Source organism: Ochotona curzoniae, unplaced genomic scaffold (genome assembly GCF_017591425.1).
Source record: "Ochotona curzoniae isolate NIBS_2020 unplaced genomic scaffold, NIBS_Ocur_1.0 scaffold_3208, whole genome shotgun sequence".
NCBI classification, from domain to species: domain Eukaryota; kingdom Metazoa; phylum Chordata; class Mammalia; order Lagomorpha; family Ochotonidae; genus Ochotona; species Ochotona curzoniae.
In genome coordinates this window covers 18,514,121-18,539,029 of record NW_024467106.1, presented here as the reverse complement: position 1 = coordinate 18,539,029, position 24,909 = coordinate 18,514,121, and the positions used below count along the sequence as shown (strand labels likewise).

Here is a 24,909-nt window from a genome sequence, read left to right as displayed (position 1 = left end):
TAAAATTTTGTTTCTTTTTCCTTTAGATTTATACAAATGAGAAGATTTCATGATATCGTTTTTGAAGCATAGGGGCTTCTCCATTCCGCCTCCTAATTGTTTCTCTCCCTCCCCTTATTTTTTTCCCTCAGATTACTCCAAAGATATATTTTCCTTTCATTTAATCACAAGTTTAACACTCTAATAGATAAGGTTATCATGACATAGCAAGTAATGGGAAAAATGAAATTTTATTATCACTTAAGGGTGTGGATGCAAGCTGTAAACCACAATTAAATCCCAGGATGTTAACCTTACTTAAAGACATTACATTTTTTGTGCTGTGGCAGTTGTTACAGCTCAGAGAAAACACATGATCCCTTTTTGGGACTGGCTTATTTCACTAACCATAATGGTTTCCAGTTACATCTATTTAATTGCATAAGACAGTATTTCTTTTTTCTTATGGCTGAGTAGTATTTCATAGTATATATATCTCACAGTTTTTATCCACTCGCTAGCTGATAGTCATCTGGGTTGGCTTCATATCTTAGCTATTGGAAACTGAGATGCTATAAATGTGGGGATATAAGTATCCCTCTCAGAGCTGATTTCATTTTGTCTGTATAAATTCCCAGAGGTGGGATGGCTTTCAAACTGCTTTTGGGATTATGAGTAAATGCTTTGTAAGATTCAGATTTCAAAAAGTACCCACAGTTATACTGTTTTCTTAGCACTGCTAGTTCTTCCTTGAGGACATTGCTCCAGAATTTTATACACACACTCTTACCCCACTCATTATTTCAATGTAGTACAATTGTTTAACTTCTTTTCTGTAGTGCAGAGTTGATTGACAGATTCATCCTTGTGACAGTCAACCTTTAGTCCAAGAGCATGGTTTCCCACCACATGTATCAGTCTTGTTTTGTGTTCCTTAGTAATGATTTAGAGCATTCTTATAAACCATGCATATTTCTTGTAGGTATGTGTATGCACTTTTGAGTGTTGTGATTCTTGTGGCTACTGTGAAAGATACATTCCTTCCTTGTTCTGTTATGATATGAGATCCGCCTGCCAAGGATCAATGTGGTTGGTCCCAAGACACTTGCACACCAGTTATAAGTACATCTTCTGCCATAATCATAAACAGTAGGAGTAGTAATCTTGTGACTTCAGGCTCTGGATTTCTGCAGCGGGGGGTAGGCAACTCTTAGCCTCACTTCACAGATGAAAATGCAGAAATTCAAGTAAACTTTTCAACTCTAAATCCATCATGTTTAACCCCACCCCATAAGGAGCTGCATGTGATAGTGGGCTGATTGCATTCTCTGCCAATAATTACATCCATTTGGTTGGTTGTTGAAAATTTATTCATTTATTGAGAAACAGAAAGACAAAAAGAGAGAGAAATCACGTCCACTGATTCACTTGCCAATGCCTGCACTGGTCCAGGCTGGCTGGGTGACAGAATCTCAATTTCCTGAGCCATCAACTGCCTGATCCCAGGTTGCACATTAGCAGGACTGGGGAGCCAGGAGCTGTAACCAGGTGTCCAACCTCAACGCTCTGCACTGCAGCACAGGCATTGTCACTGCTAGACTATCCACCCTCCCCTTGCATCATTTAAATGTATTTTTTAAATATCAAACTCATTGCAATTGTTATTTTTTGGATAATTAAGGCAGTTTGCATTTTTACTGATTGATGGTAAAAAATTAAGTAATCCAGATGATGTAATGATTCCATTTGTCGTGTTCTTTTATATTTTCACTATTGCTTTCCCCACATTGTCTCCTTTCAGCATTCCCATAAATGCAGCAGGCATGTTATCAAATCCTTCAATGACGTATTCACGATACTGGATTTTACCCTGCATGAAAACAACAAATTTTAAGAGGTTAATTTTCCAAATACTACACTTCTATTACTCTAGCAATACATTACATGCACATTATTTATTTATTTATATGAAATAGAGACCTGGTTATTGAGGAGCAGGTTCAGCATACAGTATGCATAAGGGTAAGATCCACAGACTAAGCATAGGTAACAGATTACAAAGAACATTCAGGAAGACTATTCAGATCAAGGTTAACAACAGGAAAATGTCATTGATAATGATTATGCCATTTCTAAGTCAATCTTAAGTGGAAGCAGATGGAAGGAGACATGTTTGGGTGCTATACCATTATAATCATTTCCATTAATGTGGATTCAGGGACTGCTCAGGAAATATACATCCCATAGCAGCCTAAGAGTTTTTTTCAAAGATTTATTTATTTTTATTTGAAAGACAAGTTTACAGAAAAAGGACAAAGAGAGAATGTCTTTCATCTGCTGGTTCACTACCCAAATGGTTGCATGGGACAGAGTAGAGCTAATCCGAGGATCAGGAGTCAGGAGCTTCCTCTGAGTCTCCCACATCAGTGCAGGGAACCAAGCAAATGGGCCATCCTCCACTTCCTTGTCAGGTTATAAACAATGAGCTGGATTGGAACTGGAGTGATGGATACATAAACCAGTGCCCATATGAGATGCCAGCACCACAGGTGTTGCATCACCATGCTGGATAATCTAAGAATTTGTCCCTCCTTCAAGCCAAGAGCCTTTCAACACATTTTTATCATTTATTTAAGAATATAGGAGACAGGCACCGGTGGCAAATCTGAAAACTTAAGCTACATAACCATCCGGAAAGTGCATGATCCAGGAGTGGGAGTGGCCTAGGAAGGAAATAGTGGGCTCTTCCTTCTTGGGGTACCACTCCCACTGGAGAGCATGAAAACCAGGACTGGGGCAGGGGTGGCTGGATAGAATGGCACCTATCAGCATGTGTAGAGGCTGGATAGTGGAGATGGTTGTGTTGAACTAGACTTCAATGCCCATTGACATGCAGAAGAGCCAAGTGGGATGTGGAACAGTCTGGCAAGCATGGGAGCCAGGGCACAGGGCGCATCTGGTGGGGGTTATTGTGGGTCATTCCGAATAGCCTGCAGCTCCCACTGGTTTATGTGAGGGTTGAGTGTGCTGGGCAGTCAGGCTGGACTTCAACACCCATTGGTTCCAGTGGAAGACAGGGCTGGAAACAGAACCAACCCAGCAATTGCGACCACCAGCTTATCAGGACGATGGACTGTGCCAGGCCCTGTACTTGCTAGTACACACAAGAATCAAGAATCTGGTCTGGGATCATCTCAAAGTTTCTTTGGGGATCTCCCCAATTGAACTGCCAGATTCAGAACCCCAACCATAATGAGAAGTGCAGGTTCCATGGTCTGCCATGTAGTGAAATTGCCAGAGCCAAGCCTCCTCAGAGGCCCAGACGGAGCAGTGGACAGCATAATCAGTGAACAAACTGGGCAAACGGAGACTCCAAGGTGGACTATGTCAATCAGTGGATTCTGCAGCAACTTCATCATGCTTGGAATGGCAAGAATGACAGCCATTCGTAACTGTTGAACTATCAAAACCACTTGAGCAAGACCCTTGGAGCATGCCCCACATCAGGGACCTAGGGTGAGTGGGAGGCTGGGTGGGGCTTCTCCTTTTATCTCCCCATTTACCCCAGAAACAGAAAAAGAAGAGAATGTAAAAATAATAGTCTTACCTACTTTCCTGTAGCCTTTGAACCTTTGTGCCCTAATTAACAATGTAAAGATCGTCAAAAATAAAGAAAAAAAAGAATATGGAAGACAAGGGTTCATATTAGTGTGGGAGGTTTTTCATTTCTTCATCTACAATAAAGCACACAGTCTACTAAGTAAGGACTAATGACTAATTTACACTCTCATATTTAAGGGTTTAGGGTGTCAGAGTGTGGTGCAGTGGGTTAAGTCACCACCGGCAATACTAGGGTCCCATATCAGTGAGTTCTAACTGCTTGATTTCTAATCCAGCTCCCTGCTAATCTGCTAAGAAAAACAGTAGGATAAGGCCCAACTTGGGGACCCTGCAACCATGCAGAAGATCTGAATGGAGTTCCAGGCTGTTGGCTGCAACCAGACCTGGCCCTGGCCATTGTGACTGTCTCAGGAGTGAACCATAAGATAAGACATTCCTCTATCTATCCCTCTCCCTTTACAGCTCTGTCTTTCAAATAAAGAAATAAATAAATTTTAAATGGGTGGGGGCAATCTTTACACAGAGACCTGAATTACCGGATATGACTTTCTCTTTAATGTATTCCAGAAATGGCTAGGCACCATTTATGGAATTATGGATGATTAATGAATTATACATATTTACAGGGTAAGGTATAGTATTTCAACATATATATTAATAAACTGACCTACCAGGCAATTAGCATTTCTATTTCCTTGTTTGTTTGGAGCTTACCACCTCCTCTCTCCTGGTTCATCTGATTTATTTTAAGATTTCTTTATTTTTGAAAGCAGTGTAAAGAAAAAAAGAGAGACTAGAGGGAGAAAAAAATCTTACATCTGTTGGTTTATTCCTCAAATGGCTACAATGACTAGCACTAGGGCAAGTCAAAGCCGGGAACCTTGAACATCATCTGGGTCACACAGGTGGGTGGTAGGGTCCCAATTACTTGGAACATCCTCCACTACTTTCCCAGCTGCACTATTGGGAGCTAGAATGGAAGTAGACCAGCTGTGTCCTGAATGAGAATCCACATGGGATGCTGGTGGTAGTATAGCCCACTGCCTCTCTGCTCCAGCCCCTCTTGCAGCTGTATACAGCCTGTAATATATTACTGGGAAGCATAGTCTCCCCATGGTGTTGTGTAGCACTGGTTTCACTATCAATTGTGTAAACAAAGATTTGAATCCTGATTTCAAAACACAGCTGCTTTTCAAAAGCCAAAACTCTGCATAGAGCAGAATGAAATGTGACCCAGCCATCCCACTTTCCATTTCATGGGCAGAATCCTAACACCATCTCTCTGCAAATGAAACTGTATTTAGAGACATGGACTTCACAGAGGTGAGTAAATTAAAACAAGGCCATGTGGGTGGCTCCCAATCATCAACAAGGACACAGACAGAGAGATGGGCAGGATGAAAATACAGGGGGCCTCAGTCCCAACAAAGCTGCTCACATCCAAACCTTGTTCTAGAACTTTCAGCCTGCAGAGCTGCAAGGGCATAAGAGGAGGGGAGAGGAAAGGAGGGAGGGTGGGAAGAGGCGAGGAGAGGAGAAGAAGGAAGGGAAGAAGCAAGGAGGCAGTAAAGAAGGAAGGGAGGAAGCAAGGAAGAAAGGAAAAGAGAAATGATGAAAAGGAAAGAAAAAATTGAAGAAGGAAAGAAGGGCAAAAAGAAGAGAGGAAGAAGGGAGGGGAAAGGGCAAGTTACTCTAGCCCAGCCGGTAGAGCTGTTGTTTGAGATGCCCAATTCCCACATGGCAGAGCAAATTTGAGTGCCAGATATCCCACTTGTAATTCTGCTCCTTGATAATGCACCTGGAAGGTGGTGATCCAAGTACCTGAAGCCTTTCCACCCACATGGGAGACCCAGACAGAGTGTCTGGCTCCTAGGTTTGCTTTTTACCAGACCTAGCTGTTGCAGCCATCTGGAGACAACAGGGAGACAGAAAATATTGCTGTCGGCCTCCCTTTCAAATAGATGAAAGTAAATAAGCATAAAAAGAAAGAAATTGTAAGTAGATAAGAGTTCACTCTATTTTGTGATGGATAGGGAGCAATAAAATGATCTACTTTTGTAATGAAAAATGAAGTCTAGAGAGAATGCTGTTTTCCTTTATAATTTTGGAAAGATAAGAATATTTATGGACAAGGAGTAACTGATGACACTACAGAAAGTGAGGAACTGCTGAAATGACCAGCTAGAGGAAGAAACGGGACCTGGTCTAGTGTTCAATGAGTGCTGACTCCGCTGCCCCTTACCTCTAACACCCATTTCAGCAACTCCTTCAGAGCCTTCTGCTTCACTTCTCCTTGCCAGCGGGTGCAAAGAAACGCTTCGATGCGGATTTCTCCATAGATCATATGCTCTGGGGATGGGCCTGGAAAGAGAAGGGCACATGGGGGTGACAGGGGCCAGGAAAGTGACTATCGTGACAACCAAAGCAGAACAAGCTTCTGTCAGAGTTCTCTAAGTGCCACACTCCCAACTGCCTCCACTCCTTTCTGATCCCTGGGTCACCTCTAATCAATACATGCTCTGTGGTGGGCAGCAATATCCCACCCAAAGGCGCTCATATTCTAAACTCTAGAACTTGGGACTATTTCACCGTAATAATAATGTATTTGCAACTACATTATATATATTTATTTATATATCTACAGGGAGAGTGACAGAGACAGATCATCCATCTGCTCGCCCACTGCCCAGATCTCCACAACATCCCAGGCTGGGCCAGTCTGAAGCCAGGAGTCAGAAGCCCTAAGGGAGTATCTCTTCAGCTATGAAACGAGAGAGCTATATAAGGTCAGATCGGGATGTAGTAAATGTAGCTCTCTGGTTGGTAGAGCTTTTGGATCTGTGTGAGTGTTGAGAGGGAGAGGGTAAGCTTCAGTATTAGAGAGTGAAAAATGAATGAATGAAGAGTACGGGAAGGACCCAAAAGACACAAAGCACAGACAGTGAGGGAATGCAGGGAAATGCATGCTCCTTCCCCTGGTGGTGGAAACTGTCAGCCTGCTGAGGTCTAGGGTCTTGCTGTCCAGGAAGCACTGCCCATGGCTATTCGAAGAATGTGGTGGCCTATGCTGCCTTTCACCTGCATCGAGGCACCTCTACCCATCCCTGCACTTGCAGTGGCATCTCTAGCATCCTGAAGGACCTGGTATTTTAGCAACTGAACTAGGATGTTCTACTTACAAATCAAAATCCTGGATGTCTTTTTACAAATGCAGAATGTCTTTTTGTAAATGCAGAAAATTATAAATATCTAGAATTTAGAAACTATTCTTCCATATTTTTGCTATTTCTATCAATATCTAATGTAAGCTGATTTAATTATTTCATCAAGAATCTCAGAAAGCTGTTTTAATATCTTGATGGCCACTGGCTTATCCCATCTCTATAGATGTTCTCCTTACCCATTCTTCCAGCTTACCTGGGAGAAGCTGGCCGGTACTGTTATACATGGAGATGGCCCCACACATTGCAACTCTTCCAAATTTCTTCATCTGTTTGATAACAGTGTTTGTAAACTCTCCACCTACCTACAGAAAAGCAAACCTTGAGTGATATAAACACTAACACGTTTAGTAGAATCAGTTTGTCACAATATTACTTCACAATACTGATTTTAGCAGTAATAAAGTTGATTTATTGATGAAAATATTACAGCACCTAGTTAGAAAAACTGTTAGGAATGGATATTTCCACTTGACTCTAGGAATATATCTTACGGAATTTATAAATCTAATATATTTATGTCTCTGATTATCCTAACAATTTCATTGCCCCATACTCAAAAGTATGCAAAAACACTCTAAGACATATAAAGAAATCACACTTTTCAGTCTTAAGACATAATCTAAAACTATATTAATCAAGACAGTGTGAAAAGAGAAACATCAGTAAAATTAAGAGCCTAACAGTGGTGGTGCTCATATGATTTGTTATTCACACACACAGAAAACATTGAATTCTACACTTTCTTTTGTTATATTTTTGTTTTGATTTTTGTCTATGCTTACAGCTTGTTTATATAAGGTAAACAGATTTCCATACAGATTTAGCAGCACACTGAAAAGAACATTAACCTTCTCCTGCCCATTGCCCCCATCCTCCTTATGGTTTACAATTTTTACAATTTTTCTAATTTTACAGCTTATAACTTCATTTCACTTTGCAATCAGACTTAACACTCCAGTAAGTTAAGTTGTCAACACATAACAAGTAAAAAATTTTTACAAAAAACCTACGTTCCTTATCAGAATAGGCAAAGGCTGTAATGATAATCCAGTCCCATAGTGTAATTCTTGCTCATATATATTACATCTTTCTGTACTCTGTATATCAGTTATCACAGACCAGGGGAAAAATATGCCATTTGTCTTTGGGGATGAATTATTTCCCAACTACATCCATCCAGCTGCAAAAGAAAGATTTCATCCTTTTTTTGACTGAGTGATATTTCATAGTGTATATATCCCACCTTTATTCAATCATCAACTCATGGTTAATTCCATATTATATCTTAGTTACTGCAAATTGAGTTGCTATGAACATGGGAGTGTAGATCAGTCTCTCATGTCCATTCTTTTTTTTTTTTTTTTGTATAAATGCCTAGGGGTGGGATGGCTGAGTAGATAGTTTTTCAAATTTCTGATTGATTTCCATATTCTCTTCTACATTGGTTGCATTAGCTTACATTCCCACCAACAATGGATTGGCATACCTTTTCCCCCTGCCACATCTTGCCACCATTTACTGCTTTTTAATTTTTGTAGGACAGCAGTTCTAACTAGGGTGAGGGAAAACTTCACTGCTGCCTTTTGTTGAATTTTCCTGATGGCTAGGGAACCTATTTATTCGAATTTCTGCTGTCCATTTGAATTCCACCCCTTGAAAAATATCTGTTCATGTCCTTTGCCCATTTAAACTGTGTTCCATTTGAGAAGTCACAATGGCTTCCTTGTGTTTTACACTTTTTTTCAGGTCTATCTGGAAGCATTTGGTTTTCTCTTCCAATGGTGTTTATACTTGGACTAGGTCTCTGTGGCTTGGTGCAGTGACTGTTCCTTTTGTGGATATCTAGAGGTGTTGGCTGGTTGTGGGCACTGGTTGAGCACTCTGGTCAGTGCTCAAGTGTAGAGTGAGAGCTCAGGTGACACCCAAGTTGGGAGTGGCAGATCTTTTTAGAGACAGCATGGGGAAGGCAATGATCATGACTGTACAATCACCAATTTGCCTCCTCTCTTTCAAACTGATCAGTGACTAAGCTTAGCCCCTGGTGGCTGCAACATCCACTCATGCCCATACATGAACCATACATGAACCACAGAAAAGTTCTGTGCAGTTATGTGTGTCTAGAGATGCAGCTACATACCACACACTGTGTGTATTCATGGAATTCCTATAAATTTTGCACACAAGACCCCCACAGTCAGAAGCTGCTCAAGCTCTCCTCAGCCCCAACCATGGACAGCAAAGGCCTCCCCATCTCCACCTAGCTCTGAGTAATCTGCCCTAACAGCTAGCACTGTCAAGGCCTGCTTCGGGGCTTGTAGAGGGTGGGGTTACGTGTATGCTTCACAATCCCAGATGGGTGTGCCACCTCCTGCCAGGCCACCAGCTCCAGTTCAAACAAAACAGAGGAGCATGGAGTTATCCTTTCAACAGAACTACCTGATAGCGTGTACCTGTGCCACAGCAACTCAGCTGCACAATCTCTGTTTGTCTTACGCCATCAATCATTCCTGGCAGGACCAGGCTACCATCAAAATGGCGGCTTATCCCCTCTGGTCTGAATGCTAAGTGGAAAAATATGTTCCTTCTCCACAAAGATCCAGTAGCATGCTTCCTTCCCTCTGGCACCAGTCTGAATGTGGAGTCCGTGTGGACCGGGAAACTCTACCAGTGCCTGGCTGCCGAAGTTGACACCCACCTCCTTCTCTGGATCTTCGGTATTATTCAGGGTACAGCATGGAGTCTCAGGTAGAGGTCATGCTGAGCTGGGCAGGTCCCGGATGGTCGGCTTCCCCTGCATGACTGCCGGCAAGCCGTGCTTCCAAGTTCTGTCTTTTTGCTCCACGGAGCATTCACGCTTTCCTATCGCTTCTTTTCAGAAAACTTCTATCAACAGATACCAGAACCGCAGCCCTGCTTTCAATCTTTTCATGTCCCAAAGCAGCCTAACTTAGTGTGGCTATCTGCTACTAAGCCATAATGGAACTCTGGCAACCAAATTCCACACCTTAAATGAGTGAATTTTATGATGTGTTTTTATCTCAATAAAGCTGCTTCTTACAATAGATAGTTGTTTCTAATGTATTCCAAATGGAAAACTAGAAATATATCTGATTGCAATTTATCAATAAATCAGATGTCAAGTCTAATTTGTACTTACATTATCAAAATAGCAATCATAACCATCAGGAGCAGCTTTCTTCAAAGTTTCTTCCAAGGACGTCACTGTCTTGTAATTAAAGGCAAAATCAAATCCGATCTTCTTAAGGTACTCAACCTTTTCATCAGAGCCAGCTGATCCCACAACCCTGCAGCCCTAAGTGAGAAAATGGAAAGTGTCAGTAAGCCACAGGTGTGGATCAGCTTAACTTTCTTCATAGTGCACACAGGGACCCTAGGAACACACGTTTAGCTGCTGCCCATATGGAGCATAGAGGTGACCCTCTGATTCATAGTATTGCTGAAGTCCATTTCCTGGTGACCAGATTGTTCCTCTGTATTTGGTTTGCAGTCCAATTTCACCAGCCGTCTCATCAGCTTGGTCGTTTGATTTACTTGCTGTTTTATCTGGGGACTCCCCTTTCCTTACAATGAGGCTCACTCTATTTCTTGGTGTACAGGTTCTTGAGCTTATTATTTTGGCTTAACTTTAAGACAACCATACCATAGAAAGCTCGCTTGCAATTGTACCTCATGTTTTGCCTTGGTCCAAAGAACTGGATTCTTACAAAAGTACTGGCAGGGCTTCTGCAAAGCACTTTCAAGAAGGACCAGTGATCACATAGACACCCAGGAAGCAGCTCTGCATGAAGTTCTCTGCTACTCTGCTGTGAAGACCAGAATGTGAATCTGCATTTTCTGAGACTAAGACCTCAATGTTCACACATGCATCTCTGCGTAAACAGAATCAGTTGTGCAGCTTGGTTCACACTTCTGAGGCTCAAGAAGAACTGACTTTGCAAGAGCTCCATCCATGATCCTTTGCCCTGCCACCTTACAGGTTCTCCAAGGATCATCTCATTTGCTTTTATGACCTCACTGCCCCCTGCATGTAGACAATTCCTTCATCTGTTAATCCAGCCCATGCCCCTGTTCTGACAACCATATCAGTATTTCCAACAACCTATAACACATCTCGACTCAGACAGCCAATAACTACCTCATAATTGATGTATTTGTTTTCCTCTTTCACTTATTCATTATGTTTTTTATGATTTGTTTTATTTGACAGAAGCATTACAGAGTGAGGAGGAGGGACTCCGAGAGAGAGCGAAAGCAAGAGAGAGAGAGAAAAAGAGAGAGAGAGAATATCTTTCATCTGTTAGTTCACTCCTCAAATGGTTACAATGGCCAGAGCTGGGCCATACCCAAGCCAGGAACTGGGAGATTCGCCTAGTCTTTGTGGGTGCAGGAGCCCATGCACCTGGGCCATCTTCTTCAGGTATCCAAACACCTAATCTACTGCTAGGGAATAGATTAGAAATGAAGCAGCCAGGACTTGAACCTGTGCAAACACGGGATGTTGATGTTGCTGGCAGCAATGTTGCCTGCTATTACAAAAGCCCAGCCTCTTGTTCATTTTCTATTCTCTCCTATAGAAATGATTCCATTCAGGTATTCATATCTGAAGCATGTGACTCAAGGAAATGCTTTCCTTACCTTTGTTCTCTATGGCCAATCTAAAATATTTTATATTCTCCTACCAAATAAGCTTAAAATCTAGCTCTGACATCTCTTCTCTCCTGTCACTGCATTAGAATTTCCACTTCAAATTTAAAATTACAAAATTTTCCTCAAAATGGTTTTCACCTACTATCAAAATCACTTGAGCAAGAATCTCGGAGCAGGCCCCACATCCGGGACCTGGGGTGGGTGGGAAACTGTGTGGGGCTTCTCCCTTAATATCCCCCTATACCTCAGCTACATGAAGGAAACAATGCAGAAATAATAGTCTTACCCACTTTCCTATAGCCCTTGAACCGTTTTACCCTAATTAACTATGTAGATTGTAAAAAATATAATAAAAAATGAAAAAAATTTGTTATCACCTGAATTATTCTGAGTGTTCAATACTGTGCTCTCAACAATCAATGAATGGCCAAAGTCATTTTACACCAAAGTGAAAAGCATGCTAACCCTTGAGAAACTGAGTTCTGCATTCTATTTAAAATGTCAACAAACCAATTCCAAAGGCATAAATTCACACCAAATGTGAATCCAGTGTATTCTAAGAGCAGAAAAGGGTTTCATGTCACCAAATACATATAATTTATCAACTGTAAAGTTAATGTGACAGATGTTAAAATGACATTTGTAAAATTCAATATTCTTCTTCATTTACTTACTTAAGTTAATCATTTCTGCAACCCCATCTGCCTCCTATTTCTACTCCAATCTCCCCTTAGGGCTGAGACTTGGATACTGGCTGCACCTTGGTACTAAACTGTATTCAACCCCACTTATTCCCTAGAAACAAGATCTTGAATTCTGAATCAGGCAAGCTAGATCACCTTAAGACAATCCTCCATGAAAAATCCTGACAGTGGCTGAGCCAACTGATGTCCCTCACACCCACCATGAGAATGGATCCTGGAGCACAGAGCTGTCCAAATTAGAACCAATATTTCTGTGTCAGGTATAGTCAAGAGCCATGACCCCAGGCTCTGGGCCAGCTATCCCAATTCTCTAACACAACACCCTTTGTAACAGGGCACTGTGGAGAGTGAACTCTTGCTTGCCTGTCCCTCCCTCTAATGCTGCAGGCAGTCAGGAGAATAGAGCCTGTGAGGGAATAAGAGGCTGCTCAGTACACACTGAAAACAGTCAGTGCTTACAAGCTCACTCTTTCAGATGGAGGCCCCTCCTGACAGCACCTGCAAGGCTAGGAACAGTGTCTACTTCTTTGTAACTTCAGTTTGTCCATCTCCCACATATCTCAACCTTCAACTTCTGACAAGATGCCCTGGGTATAAACTCCTGGATGCTGAGAAGGTTGGCTGTGCTCACTGTTGCATTGTCAGGGCCCACCGTGAGACCTGAGCAAGACGCTTACCTTGAGCTTAGCGATCTGCCCCACAACGGCACCCACTGCTCCGGCCGCAGCGTTCACCAACACCGTTTCTCCACCTTTCACACCACAAATGTTTAGGAGACCAAAGTAGGCAGTAAGGCTAAAGGAATAAGATTCATAATATGTTAATAGTTTTATTTCTTTTCTCCTGTAACTCATTTATATTTACTTTGAAAGCCCAGTTCCACAGGTTGGTAAAAGATAAAAGAATATATAAAGTTAATATTATCAGTTATTGATCTATTTCCACACAAAAATGAAGGCGATGTGAACTGGGGACCCGGTGGGGGGGAGGGGGTTGAAATTGGGACAGGTGTTTGGAAAGTAGCTGTGTCTTAAGTATGCCCAGGCAAAATCTCAGGAGTGAACAAAATAGATCCACCTTCAACTTTGGGTATCCAAGAATAAAGAGATTGGAGTTCATTCCCATATGAGTCCTTGGGGGTGAGCATCATCATGGAGAAAGGCTCCTTGTCTTCAAGGTGCCAAAGGTACAGAGCAGACACAGGGCTGTGGAATGTCTGGGATAAGGACCACTGGGATCATCTTAAGCTTTTGTGGCCCCAAGGCAAAAAAGAAGAATTTTTGGAATTTCCTTGTATCATCCCCAGTTAGAATGCAGGGAAAGCACTACTGGGTACAAACACTCAACACCCATCAGCACTGCTGGGAGAAAACACCCCCCACAGCCCAGTGCACTACCAGTTTGGAAGAGGCCACAGCTGAAGATTCAATGGAAAAAGTTACTCTTTATGCAGAAGGCCAGCATGATGCAAACAAAAATCACTATCAAAAAGTTGTCAGGTTGGGCATTTGGTTCAGTGGTTAAGTCACTATGTGGCATGTTGTCACCCCACTTTCCAGTGCTGGGTTGGGGTCAGAGCTGAGTCTCCAATTTCAGCTTCCTGCTAATGTATTATCTAGGAGGCATGTAGTTGGGTTTCTTCCACCCACGTGGGAGAGACCCAGACTGAGTTTCCTGTTCTCAGGATTTTGAGGAGGAAACCAATGAATGAAAGATCTTTCTGTTTATCTCTAAAATTAGTTAATTTGGTTTTTCTTCATTTTTCAAAGTAATAGGGTAGAGAAAAAGACGCAGAGATAGAAAACAGGAGGGCACTTTCACCTGTTGATTTACTACCTAAATGCCAGCATTGGCTGGAGCAGAGAAAGGCTGAAGCTGCGAACTGGGAACTCAATCCAGGTCAACCACATGAGGGACAGGAACCCAGCTACTTGAGCAATCACCACTGCCTCTACTTTCTGACTTAACAGGAAGCTGGCTTCAGGAGCCAAAGGTGGTACTGAATCACAGGGAAGCTGGTGTTGGACACAGGCATTTAAATAGCACATGTCTTAACCAGTAGGCTAACATCAGTCCTGAATTTGATTTTTAAGATCTATACATATAAGTGAGAAGATGTGCTGTTTTTCTTTCTATGCTTGGCTTATTTTGCATTCCAGATCCATCTACATTGTCACAAATGACAAGATTTCTTTTTCTGAAAGGCTGACTAATATTAGGCATACCACTGCTCCTTCACCCATTCTTACACTGAGGAATACTTAGGTTGAGCTTCCCTTCTTTGTCCTACCATCTTGTATAATCAGGCTCCAAACCTATAATACCACATCTTGTCCTACTGACCAAGTTCTGGATAAATCAATCAGAAAAGCCAAGAGAATCTAGCATTCAAAAGAATAAAATATGCCCCCATTACTCACCCTGGCATGCCAACTGTCCCCAGAGCCAAAGACAGTGATAAGGAATCTGGCCACTCCGCAAGCACCTTTTGCAAAGCTTGTCCATCAGAAATGGAGTGTGTTGCCCAGCCGGCATGAACCAGGACAATGGTTCCTACTGGAAAAGTTGGGTTTTTGCTTTCCACAACTCTGAAAGACAAAGCACATGAAGACAAGTGACATTATTTCCTTTTAGAGAGCATGCTGTGTGATTAATATTTGCAAAAGGATGTTGAGATTGATATCCCATGATGAATATCCTATCATATCTCTCCATTAAATCCTTAACCAGTGCCATAGAGACCACCATAGAAGTGTCTTTTCAGCTGAGCCAGCCCATGTCACTGTCTGGATCACAGATCAGGCCACCATTTTGAAAGGGGCCTGATCCTGCCTGTAACAACTGCTTATATGAGATAAGTGAAAATCTTGTGGTTGCAGGAAGAGGTGGTGAGCACCCCAGCTCTCTGTAGGCACATGCAACTAGATAGTTTTATTGAAATTATAAGCCCATGCTTGCTAATGACTTTAGGTCAGGGCTCATGACCTGGCAGAGCGGGGAACATGCCTCCTGGACTACAAGGCGTGCACATAACACGACTCCTCTACAGGCCCTGAGGGAAGCATATCATCATAAGATGCAAAAGAGGAGAATTCAGAGGCATCTAGGCTAGGAATGTCATTGCTCATAGTCAGGATAACTCACAGGGCTGTGTGTAGCTTCAGCACTCTGTGACTGTGGGAGTGACGTACAAACACTGAGGGAATTCTGTGACTGCAAGGTAGTATAGTGTAGTGTGAAAAAGCACAGGTCTTTTGTGATGCATTTGCTGCCATGAGTGGAGGTTGTAGCTACCACAAACTGATCTCAGGCATTGACAAGCTTGAGAGAGGATGTGAGGCTATGTCTGCACCAAGAGTCTCTCTTGGTCATTGTCTCTCCCACTCCAACTTGGGTGTCACCCTGGGATCTCAACCCCTACTTGAGCACCAACCAGGATATGCACACACCTCCAGACATCCATAGAAACAACAGTCACACCACCAAGCCACAGACACATACTTTAAAGATAAAAGCTACCAGAGGAGAAAAACAACAAGAGCTTCCAGCCTAAAATAAACATATGAGTGAAAGAAACAAAAACAAGGAGTACATTATGACTTCCCAAAGGATCACAGTTCCTCAATATTAGAAAGTGAAGATGAAGAGGTTGATGAAATGCGTGAAAATGAATGGGAAACAATGATGACAGGATTACTCACAAGCACACAAAAACACACGGACAAAATAAAGAAAGCCACACGTGATATGAACGAAAACTTTTGCAGAGATTGAGATTGTGAAGAGAAATCTAACAGAAACATTAGAAATGAAGATTCAATTTGTCAAATAGAAAATACAATGGAAAGCCTCAACAACATGCTTGGGAAATGAAAGAATATTCAAGATAGAAGACAAAACCTTGGAAACATCTCAGTCCAACAAAGATCAAAATGAAAAGATTAAAAAAAATTACAATAGGGTTCAAGGCATATGGATACACCATGAAGCAATTAAGCATATGTAGCCTAGGAATTTCTGAAGGTACAGAAATAGAGAATGGGTTAGATGGCCTGTGCAGCGAAAAAATAAAGAAGTATGTGCACTAAACAATTTTTGAGGGAAAAATGGTCATATTTAAACTTCAAACAATGGGAAAGCTTACAGTTCATAACACAAAATTTTTATTTTAGGTAAAATTATACAATAATCATGAACATCATGAATGCAGTATCGTTTTTTATAATCAAAAGTAAGGATGACAAAGCGAGGTTGAAATGATGACATTTTCATATCCTTCACAGACTCCCAATTACTCAGGAAGGGGACAGGATTTCCCAAGAAGCTTCGAGCATCAGTGAGTGAGGCATACAATATGAAGAATTACAGAAGAAAGGACAAAGGGCCAGGGGAGAAGAGGAGACACATTGTCCAAGCACTGGGACAAATGGGAACAATCACCTGGCCACTTGCTCTCCCATCATTGTGTCACCTTCTTTCAATCTTTTGGATGCCAATCTGAAAAAAAAAAAACAGTCCATTCTTAACACTGGAGATTAGCTGGGGGAACATCTGGCGTGTCAAATCAAAGGAAAAACCATCAGGGCACTATGGCCAGGATTGGAACTCAGACACACTAGGGCAGTAGAGGTACCGCCCACTTATTTCTCAAAATCATGGCCCCATAAAAGGGAATGCCAGTTAATACTTTACAGTTGTGATTCAAATCCTTATCAATTAGCTATGAAAACCATAAAAATTCTTACTGATCCATTGACTGAGAAATACACTGAGACCCCGGCAGCCTATGAAAGCTTTTCATTCCTGTCCATTTCTGACCCCTAATTGTGTACTGAGGACACAAGTTTTGAGTCCACTACAGACCACCGAAATGAAGACACAGCAGGCCAGTGGAAGCCAAGGAGAGCTAGTGTCAACCTCAGTAAATTCCTTTACCCAGGTTATTTGCCAGGAATGAAAGAACAATTGGTATTAGGCTTCTTTCTACTTATAGTTTCTTGTTTGGTTGGTTGGTTAGTTGATTGGTTGGGGTTTTGTTTGTTTTCTGAAAGCAAGTCCAGTAAGCAACTGAGATGGTTGTAAAATAAAAGGCTAAGGGGAAAAACTTTTGTCTATAAAGTATCAACATTCATGAAGTACATCTTGAGAGAACACCATGAGCATCAGAGGAAAATGAGTGTTGGCAAGCACTTGGATATTTTAAACGTGAATGTCTTCCACAAAGGGTTCAATGTAAGAATTTTCAAGAGGAAAACAATACCTCATGTAAGGATCCACGGAGAGGAACAAAGCTTCAAGCAGGACCTCTGCGAAACAAAGCATCCCATGAGCAATTAGAACCTCAGGACTTGGCTTTGCAGGGTTTCTAATAAACACAGATCATCTGAGGCTACAGGTTTCCCTCCAGTACCTCTGCTATATGCTTCCTGCAGATGCTCCTGCATTTGGCCAAGTGCAGTTAATAATAATAACAAATAATATGTTTTATTCAGCATCACTCTGTGCTTTACATGGATTATTTTAAATTTTACTTATTTGAAAGAGCAAGAGACACACACACAGAGAATGTTTCAACCTTCGGGCTCACTACTCGAATGCTCAAATTTTGCTGAAGTTTGGAACTCTATTTGGCTTTCCCACATGGGCGACAAGGCATCCTGCTACTTGGGCCAACATCAGCTGCCTCCCAGGGTGTCATTAGCAGGGAGTGGAATTGAATCCAGACTTTCTGATCCTGGATAGGAGAATCTCAAGTGGCATCTTAAGCACCACACCAAACACCTGCACCTACTAGTATTATTTTATGTGATGTTCTCAACAATCTTCTACTATCACCATGTTGAAGTCTAGGTTAAGTAGTTGTTTAAGCCCATGTGTAACCATTATGGCACACAGCTCTCAGAGTATTTTATTACCAGTCTCAATAGTGCTAAGGAATTGTGGATGGGACAGCATTATTGTATGATTTATTAAGCCACTGACTGCAACACCTGCATCCAATATTATAGTACCAGTTGGAGTCCCAGCTGCTCCCGTTCCATAACACACCTGGGGATGCAGCAGGAAAGCAGTGGAACGCAGTCCACTGAATTGGGCTCCTAGATAGAGTTCCAAGCTCTAGGTTTCAGGTTGGTCCAGTTCCAGTAACTGAAGCCATTTGGAGAGTGAACCAGCAGATGAAAAAAGATATCCTTCACTCTCTCTCAACCTCTCCTTCTCTTTTTTATGCTGCCTTTCAAGTAAATAAAATAACTACTTGTATTTTGTTGGCTTGGCCCTCATGCACACAGTCTGGGATTTTGAGCTCAAGATGAAGCCACAGAGTTTAGACGAGACTCATAACTGCCATGCTTCTTGGTTGACCTCACTTTGCTTAAAATGTGCCTACTTGTAAACACCCATCACACACACCACTCACTGTCTGAGCTCTGCCATGCCTGCTGTCAGTGCTTATGTCACTATTGGCATCAGGCTCACCAGGACAGAGAGCACATCCTCATCAAAGCCCTGAGAAGCAGATACACATGCCTGAGTCTCTGTTGTCAAGGAAAGCAGAGAGAGCTTCCAACACGACATCAAGGCATCACTCAGAGTGACCACCAGGCCTGCTGACATTTGTCCACACCTTCAAGAATTGCCCAGCCATTTCCTAACTGGTTAAAGACCACCAATGACCCCTCCGTTAAAGAAATAATTATTTGTAATAAAGAATAAAGTAACCACCATGGAACGAGTAGAGCCACCAGGACTGTTATGTTCACCAGGCAGAATTCCCTCTCCAGGCGACAGGTGACCTCTCTCCCCTCACGGGGCTGTCTGTAGTGGAGGAATGGGGCTTTATTTGGACCCTGTACTCTCAATTGTCTTATGTTCTTTGTTTCCTCATTGGGGGTCTTCAGAATCAAGATGACCCAAACATGCAAACTTGTATGACAACCAACTTCTGTCACAGCAACCTGGATTACCCAAACCATCACTCTGTGGATCCCAACACCTCCAGGGGCCCCTTTGCCCAAACTACACCCCATTTCAGCAGGAAGAAGCCGGAAGACCTCCTCATCCTGTACCCCTACAGAAGTAGGATATGGGATTCCAAGAGGGGGATCTGAGACCAGCAGGAGTTCTAGTTCTCACCACATATATCTGGATTTGGACACAGGACTTGATTTGACCAATGGAATATTAATAAGAATGACAGACGTTGAGGTTGCAAAGTGCTTATGTATTGGACTTTGGTAACTCCCGAGGGTCTAGAGCCATGAGACCACCCCAAGAACAGAGCTCCAGCTAGCCAGCTAGAAAGTCCTCAGCAGGGGAGCTGACCTATGCATCCTAGCAATCCTAAATTAACCAGTTAGCTCAACCCAGACCTAGAGAAAAGCCACTCAACGTTACCCACCCAAACCTGCAAAGGCAGGAATGAAGACATAATCGCTGCTGATCTCACAAGCAACTCTGGGGCAGTGTGCGATGCAGCACAGGTCCCTGAGACAGCCTCTTCTGCTCTGACACCCCAGGACCTGGACTTACCTCCATTGTTTAGGGGTGGCAGGTCAACTGTCTTCAACTCAAAGTCACTATTCTTAGGGAAGCCATGGAACTGTGTCTTCAGGGTCCATCTCTTAGCACGAACCATCTTGAGGCTCCTAGGATGCCCTAAACACAGAATCAACTGCATGAGATATCAAGTCTAAAGGTTCACAGGGCATCACCCCGAGGCTAGTGCATCTCACACTCTCACCCCAAGCACATTCCTTTAGCATTTACTGTGTGTCTACCGCTGTGCTAAGCTCTCCAAATATAACATGTCATTTGGTCCTCCTACCTTCCCAGTAAACTAGGCGTTCTTCTCGTTGAGGATATACAGATCAGAATACTGAAGCTCAAGGAAATATTCAAGGCAAAAAAAAAAAAAAAAATGGAAATTGACACGGAAGTCCCAGCCTCTAGGCTAAAATATCTCTCTACTGACCTGCTACCGGGGGTGCAAACACCACCAATGTCTCATCTCTCACGAGACATAGCCTAAAATAAAAGCATCCAATGCCAAGAACCCACAGGAAGCGCACACACCGCTTTCAGACCTAGGAGGCCCCGCACTCTAAACAACTCGCGGGAACACATGAAGACCACCGGGGGGCGCCGCTGCTCCGTCCGCTTTCCAGGCGCGAACTGGCCGGTAATTAAAAATTTGCAGGACTCCACTTGGCTGAAACTCCTCCTCCGCCTCACCCGGGAGCCGCCCCTTCCACGGAGGAAATCCGCCCTGACAGCCCCACTGCAGGAAGAGAGGACCTTCCCTGAGGCGAGCCTTTCCAAATTAATATTGTTTTTTTTAATTATTTTTTTTAAAGATTTATTTTTTTATTATTTTTTCATTGGAAAGGCGGATATACAGAGAGGAGAGACAGAGAGGAAGATCTTCCGTCCGATGATTCACTCCCCAAGTGAGCGCAACGGGCCGATACTATGCCGATCCGAAGCCAGGAGCCTCTTCCGGGTCTCCCACGCGGGTGCAGGTTCCCAAAGCTTTAGGCTGTCCTCGACTGCTTTCCCAGGCCACAGGCAGGGAGCTGGAAGGGAAGCGGGGCTGCCGGGATTAGAACCGGCGCCCATATGGGATCCCAGGCGTGCAAGGCGAGGACCTTTAACCACTTGCGCCACCGCGCCGGGCCCAAATTAATATTGTTTTAATCGAAAGTCATAACTGTTTATATTTAAGGGGTGCATTGTGAGATTTGAAATACATACGCACACACTCACACACATGATTAAATCAAGTGATTTAACATGGCCAGCACCTACACCCTTATCACTTAAATGCGAGGCTGTTGAAATAACCTCCTACGAGACAACGAAACAGTCAAGACCTGCTGGCTGCCTGCACCCACCCCTCAGTACTCTGCATTGCCAGGCCTGCCGCACCTGCCTTCCTGAACCAGACGCCCTCCAGGCAAGTCCTCATTCCTTCCCCGGCCCCGTTGGTAACTACGGTCTCCACTCCTAGGAAGAGAGCTCTTCACCTGTTCTGGATCCCCTTCTCCAATGGAAACCGCTTTTCCGACTCGCCCCCAACTCCCACGCTCCCTCCTGTACTCTCGCACCGCTCTGGGACCCGGGGTGGGGATCCTGGTGCCTCAGCTCACGCCCTCGCCGCGTCCATTTCATGATCCCAGCGCCCCTGGCAGATTCCCCTCCCGGGCCTGTCTTCCACCTCCTGAGTAAGGGATCTGCAACCTGCTAGTTCTTCCGCCTGCTCCTGCCGGGTGCAGGCGGCCCTAGGGTGCAGCAGACGCGCCGGGCCTCCCCCAAGGACGCGCAGATCCCGGGAGGCCTCCGAGAGTCCTCCGGGTGCTCACGCTGAAGTTCGGCTGCACGAGGAGAGGGAAGGCCGGGACGCAAACGCTGCCTACCCGGGGAGATAAGAAGAGTAGGGGAGCCGGTGCAGGGAGGGGCGAGACGGTCGAGCAGAACGTGTACTCACGCGAGTCCGCAGGTGCACTGCTGAGAGGGGGCGGCCGCTGGAGCCCCAGCACCGGAATTTATGGCCTGGGATGGCAGGGGGCGGGGTTTGCCGAGCTGTTCACCAGAAAGTGCTAGCCCATCCCCCAGGGGAGCCCCAGCCGGACCATCTGGCAAGGAGGGGTGTGTGTGTCTCTGTGCTCGGTTCCTCCAACACGGTGTAGGGGCAAAAATTCCATGGGCCAAAAGCCCCTATCGAAGCCCTGCCCAGCTGCGGCTGTGCCCTAACCTGCAGGCAGTGCCTGTCCTTGCAAGAAAACCAACCCCAGTCACCAGGGCGCAGGCAGACCCGGAGTTACAGTGAAAGAGAGAGGGAGAGACAACGAGATGGAGAAGAGAGAGATCTTTCCGTTGCTGGTCCAAGCCCCCCCAAAAGCAGCAGGGCGGGGCTTGGCTGGTCTGGAGCCAGGAGCTTCTTGTTTTCCCATGTGGCTGCAGGGATAGATATAAACATAATCACACGGATTGGGGCTCACTCGCATGCCCTTGCTTATCCCCAATTTCCTCCTTAGAGGCCCCGTCTTCTGGGGAACCTGGGGTGAGGCTTTAACATGTGGAAGAGGCGGTGCACAGTCCTGTCTATCACAAATTGTGTAAGATGTGATGGACACGCACTTTGATAAATACACACGACAACGCAGCAACTGGGAGCACTGAGTTTGATGAACATAAGACAACTGCGTGGATCCTGCAAAGACAAGCCTTCAGTGTGCAGGTCAAGAGAACAAGACGTGAAACCCAAATGCTGCTCCCGAAAGTTAAAGCGTGCTGGAGCTGGAGGTTTGTCCCACAGGTGCAGGCGCCACTCTGGAAGCCCGCTTCTCAGAGGGCATGGGCAGCCGTTCTCACTCCTTGGCCGACTCCAATTTCCTACATGGGCCACCCTGGCTGGCAACAGGCCACAGCTCAAGTACTTCAGTCCTTGTCCACTCCTTGGGACACGTGAATTTAGCTCTGGCTTGGGACATCAGCCTGCCAGCCCTGGCCCTGCAGGCATTTACGGAGTGAATATGCAAGATCTCACCTTCTCTCTGTACCGCTCTCTCCCACCTCCACATTTTTTAAAAGATTTTTTTTTTAATTTGCAAGGCAGATATTACAGACACACATACAGAGAGAGAGAGGTCTTCCATCTGCTGTCATTCCCAGAATGGCCCCCACAGTTAGAGCTGAGCCTATCCAAAGCCAGGAGCCATGAGCTTCTTTCCGGGTCTCCCACACGAGTGTGCAAGAACCCAAAGACTTAAGCTCTTCTCAGTTACTTTCCCAGTTCATATGTAGGGAGCTAAGTTGGGACGTGAACTGGCACCCAATGGGACGCTAGCACTGCAGGCACATGATTAGCTTGAAACACCACTACCCTGCCACCCCTTTTAAAAGCAATAAATGTTTATTTTTAGATATTTAAAACTGCACATCATTCATCTTCCCAAAAAGCATGTGCCCACAGTGCACATCATGTAAAATATGTTTGTCAAAACTGCAAAATAGGGGCCCGGTGTGGGAGCCTAGTGGCTAAAGTCCTCACCTTGAACACGCCGGGATCCCATGTGGGCGCTGGCTCTAATCCCAGCAGCTCCACTTCCCATCCAGCTCCCTGCTTGTGGCCTGGGAAAGCAGTCGAGGACGGCCCAAAGCCTTGGGACCCTGCACCTGCATGGGAGACCTGGAGAAGGTTCCTAGCTCCTGGCTTCGGTTTGGCGCAGCACTGGCCAATGCGCTCACTTGGGGAGTGAATCATCGGATGGAAGATCTTCCTCTCTGTCTCCTCCTCTCTGTATATCTGACTTTGTCATAAAAATAAAATCTTTTTCAAAAACCGCAAAACACATTAAATATATCACGATAGTTGCCTAGAATAAGAGGAAGAGAAAATTTGGGGCAAGTTTTTGGAAGCACATAAACTGAGGACAGAGAATTTGGCAGATGAGTGGTGATAATAAACTCAGACGGGCTTAGTGTTCAGCTCCTGAGGTCCAAAAATCCAACACCAACAGTGGAACAAGCTATGAGAGCTCCTCCCCTTTCTTGGCAGCGTAGACTCGCCAGAGTCCGGAGTCCAGCTCTGTGACACAGCCCGACTACCTCTCCCTTTTTACTTATTTGGCCCATGTGGTAACACCCAATTGCAACATGCCCTTTTCTGTTAGGGGCAGAGAGAGCTGTGGCTGTCTCTGTTTTCTAACAAAAATACTATAGAGTTGGCAAAAGAGCAAGCAATAGGATTAATGCACAAAGCTACATACAAAGACTTTAACATCCTCTTGGGCTGGATATCGCTGGTGGTAGGTCACGCTGGTTGCCTGTCCCTTAAACAGCAGGACCTAAATAGCCAACTTGGCTTAGTGTAGCAATCTCAGCCCAGATCTCTACTTTGCAGGCCTTTTTGTAGTTGGGGTTGTGAGAGTTGTGATCAACCAGGCAGAAGCAGAAATCTGAGGAAGTAGACTTTTTTTTTTCCTGATTAAAATCTCAAGTGACAAACTCACTAAGGCACTCTGGTGGTTCTTTCTCTCTTCTTTCTTCCTTTTTCTCCTTCTTTCTTGAGGCCATGCAGAAGAAACTCACTACAGACACAGTGGAGGAAGAGCAAAGTACTTGGTTCTGAGCAGGTGCACCAGCCCTGAACTTCCTGAATTGGATTCCTTGTTGCACAAAGGAAAATGCGTTTCTAGGCTGAGAGAATGCACCCCGGATGCATGGAGCCTCTGCTGTCCTCTGTATTCCCTGCTGACAGCGTTGTCTGAGTTCTCTCTCCTAGACAAAGCGCTTGCTGTCACTGCCCTAGGTTCAAAAAGCCCTCTCTGCTTGCAGAGTGATTGTCAAACACTTAACCTGGTGCACGGGGATGAATTTGGGGGCCAGTGTCTGTGGTACCCACTACACAATTCAACAGAATTCTATCAAATACTGGCCAGCAGCAAGACCCCCTAAGCATCTTCATTTTCCTTCAATCTTCCATGTCTTGATTTTAAAGAAATACTCTAAGATGTGAATATTGAGCACATTTTGGGGATCCAAGCATATCTTAGATATATAATGCAACATATAATCTGATGAGAAAAACATACTGCTTTTGGATATTCACAGAGCGAATAAAATCTAAGTCTTTGCAAACTAATAAATAGGAAAATACAGTGCCAAGACACACAGTGCCTCACATACCAACTCCCTTGGCACGAATAGAACCT

The 24,909-nt window shown here is 44.1% G+C and overlaps 1 protein-coding gene across 4 annotated transcripts; it reads right to left on the bottom strand.

The window, feature by feature from the left end:
• Positions 1-1,325: 1,325 nt before the first annotated feature.
• PTGR1 (prostaglandin reductase 1) lies at positions 1,326-21,755 on the bottom strand. Of its 4 annotated transcripts, none has more exons than XM_040963137.1 (11): positions 21,681-21,698; positions 20,255-20,474; positions 19,727-19,852; positions 17,457-17,502; positions 16,637-16,693; positions 14,617-14,784; positions 12,874-12,991; positions 9,982-10,137; positions 7,018-7,126; positions 5,843-5,961; positions 1,326-1,849 (listed from the first exon to the last, which is right to left on the bottom strand). In XM_040963137.1, exons 3-11 carry the CDS (start codon positions 19,830-19,832, stop codon positions 1,739-1,741), a joined length of 990 nt encoding a protein of 329 aa, XP_040819071.1. In that variant the 5' UTR covers positions 19,833-19,852; positions 20,255-20,474; positions 21,681-21,698; the 3' UTR covers positions 1,326-1,738. The 4 variants fall into 4 exon arrangements, with proteins under 4 accessions (XP_040819071.1, XP_040819074.1, XP_040819072.1 ...); XM_040963140.1 differs by having other exon boundaries at positions 20,270-20,474; XM_040963138.1 differs by lacking the exon at positions 20,255-20,474 and having other exon boundaries at positions 21,681-21,755.
• Between the last annotated feature and the right edge of the window lie 3,154 nt (positions 21,756-24,909).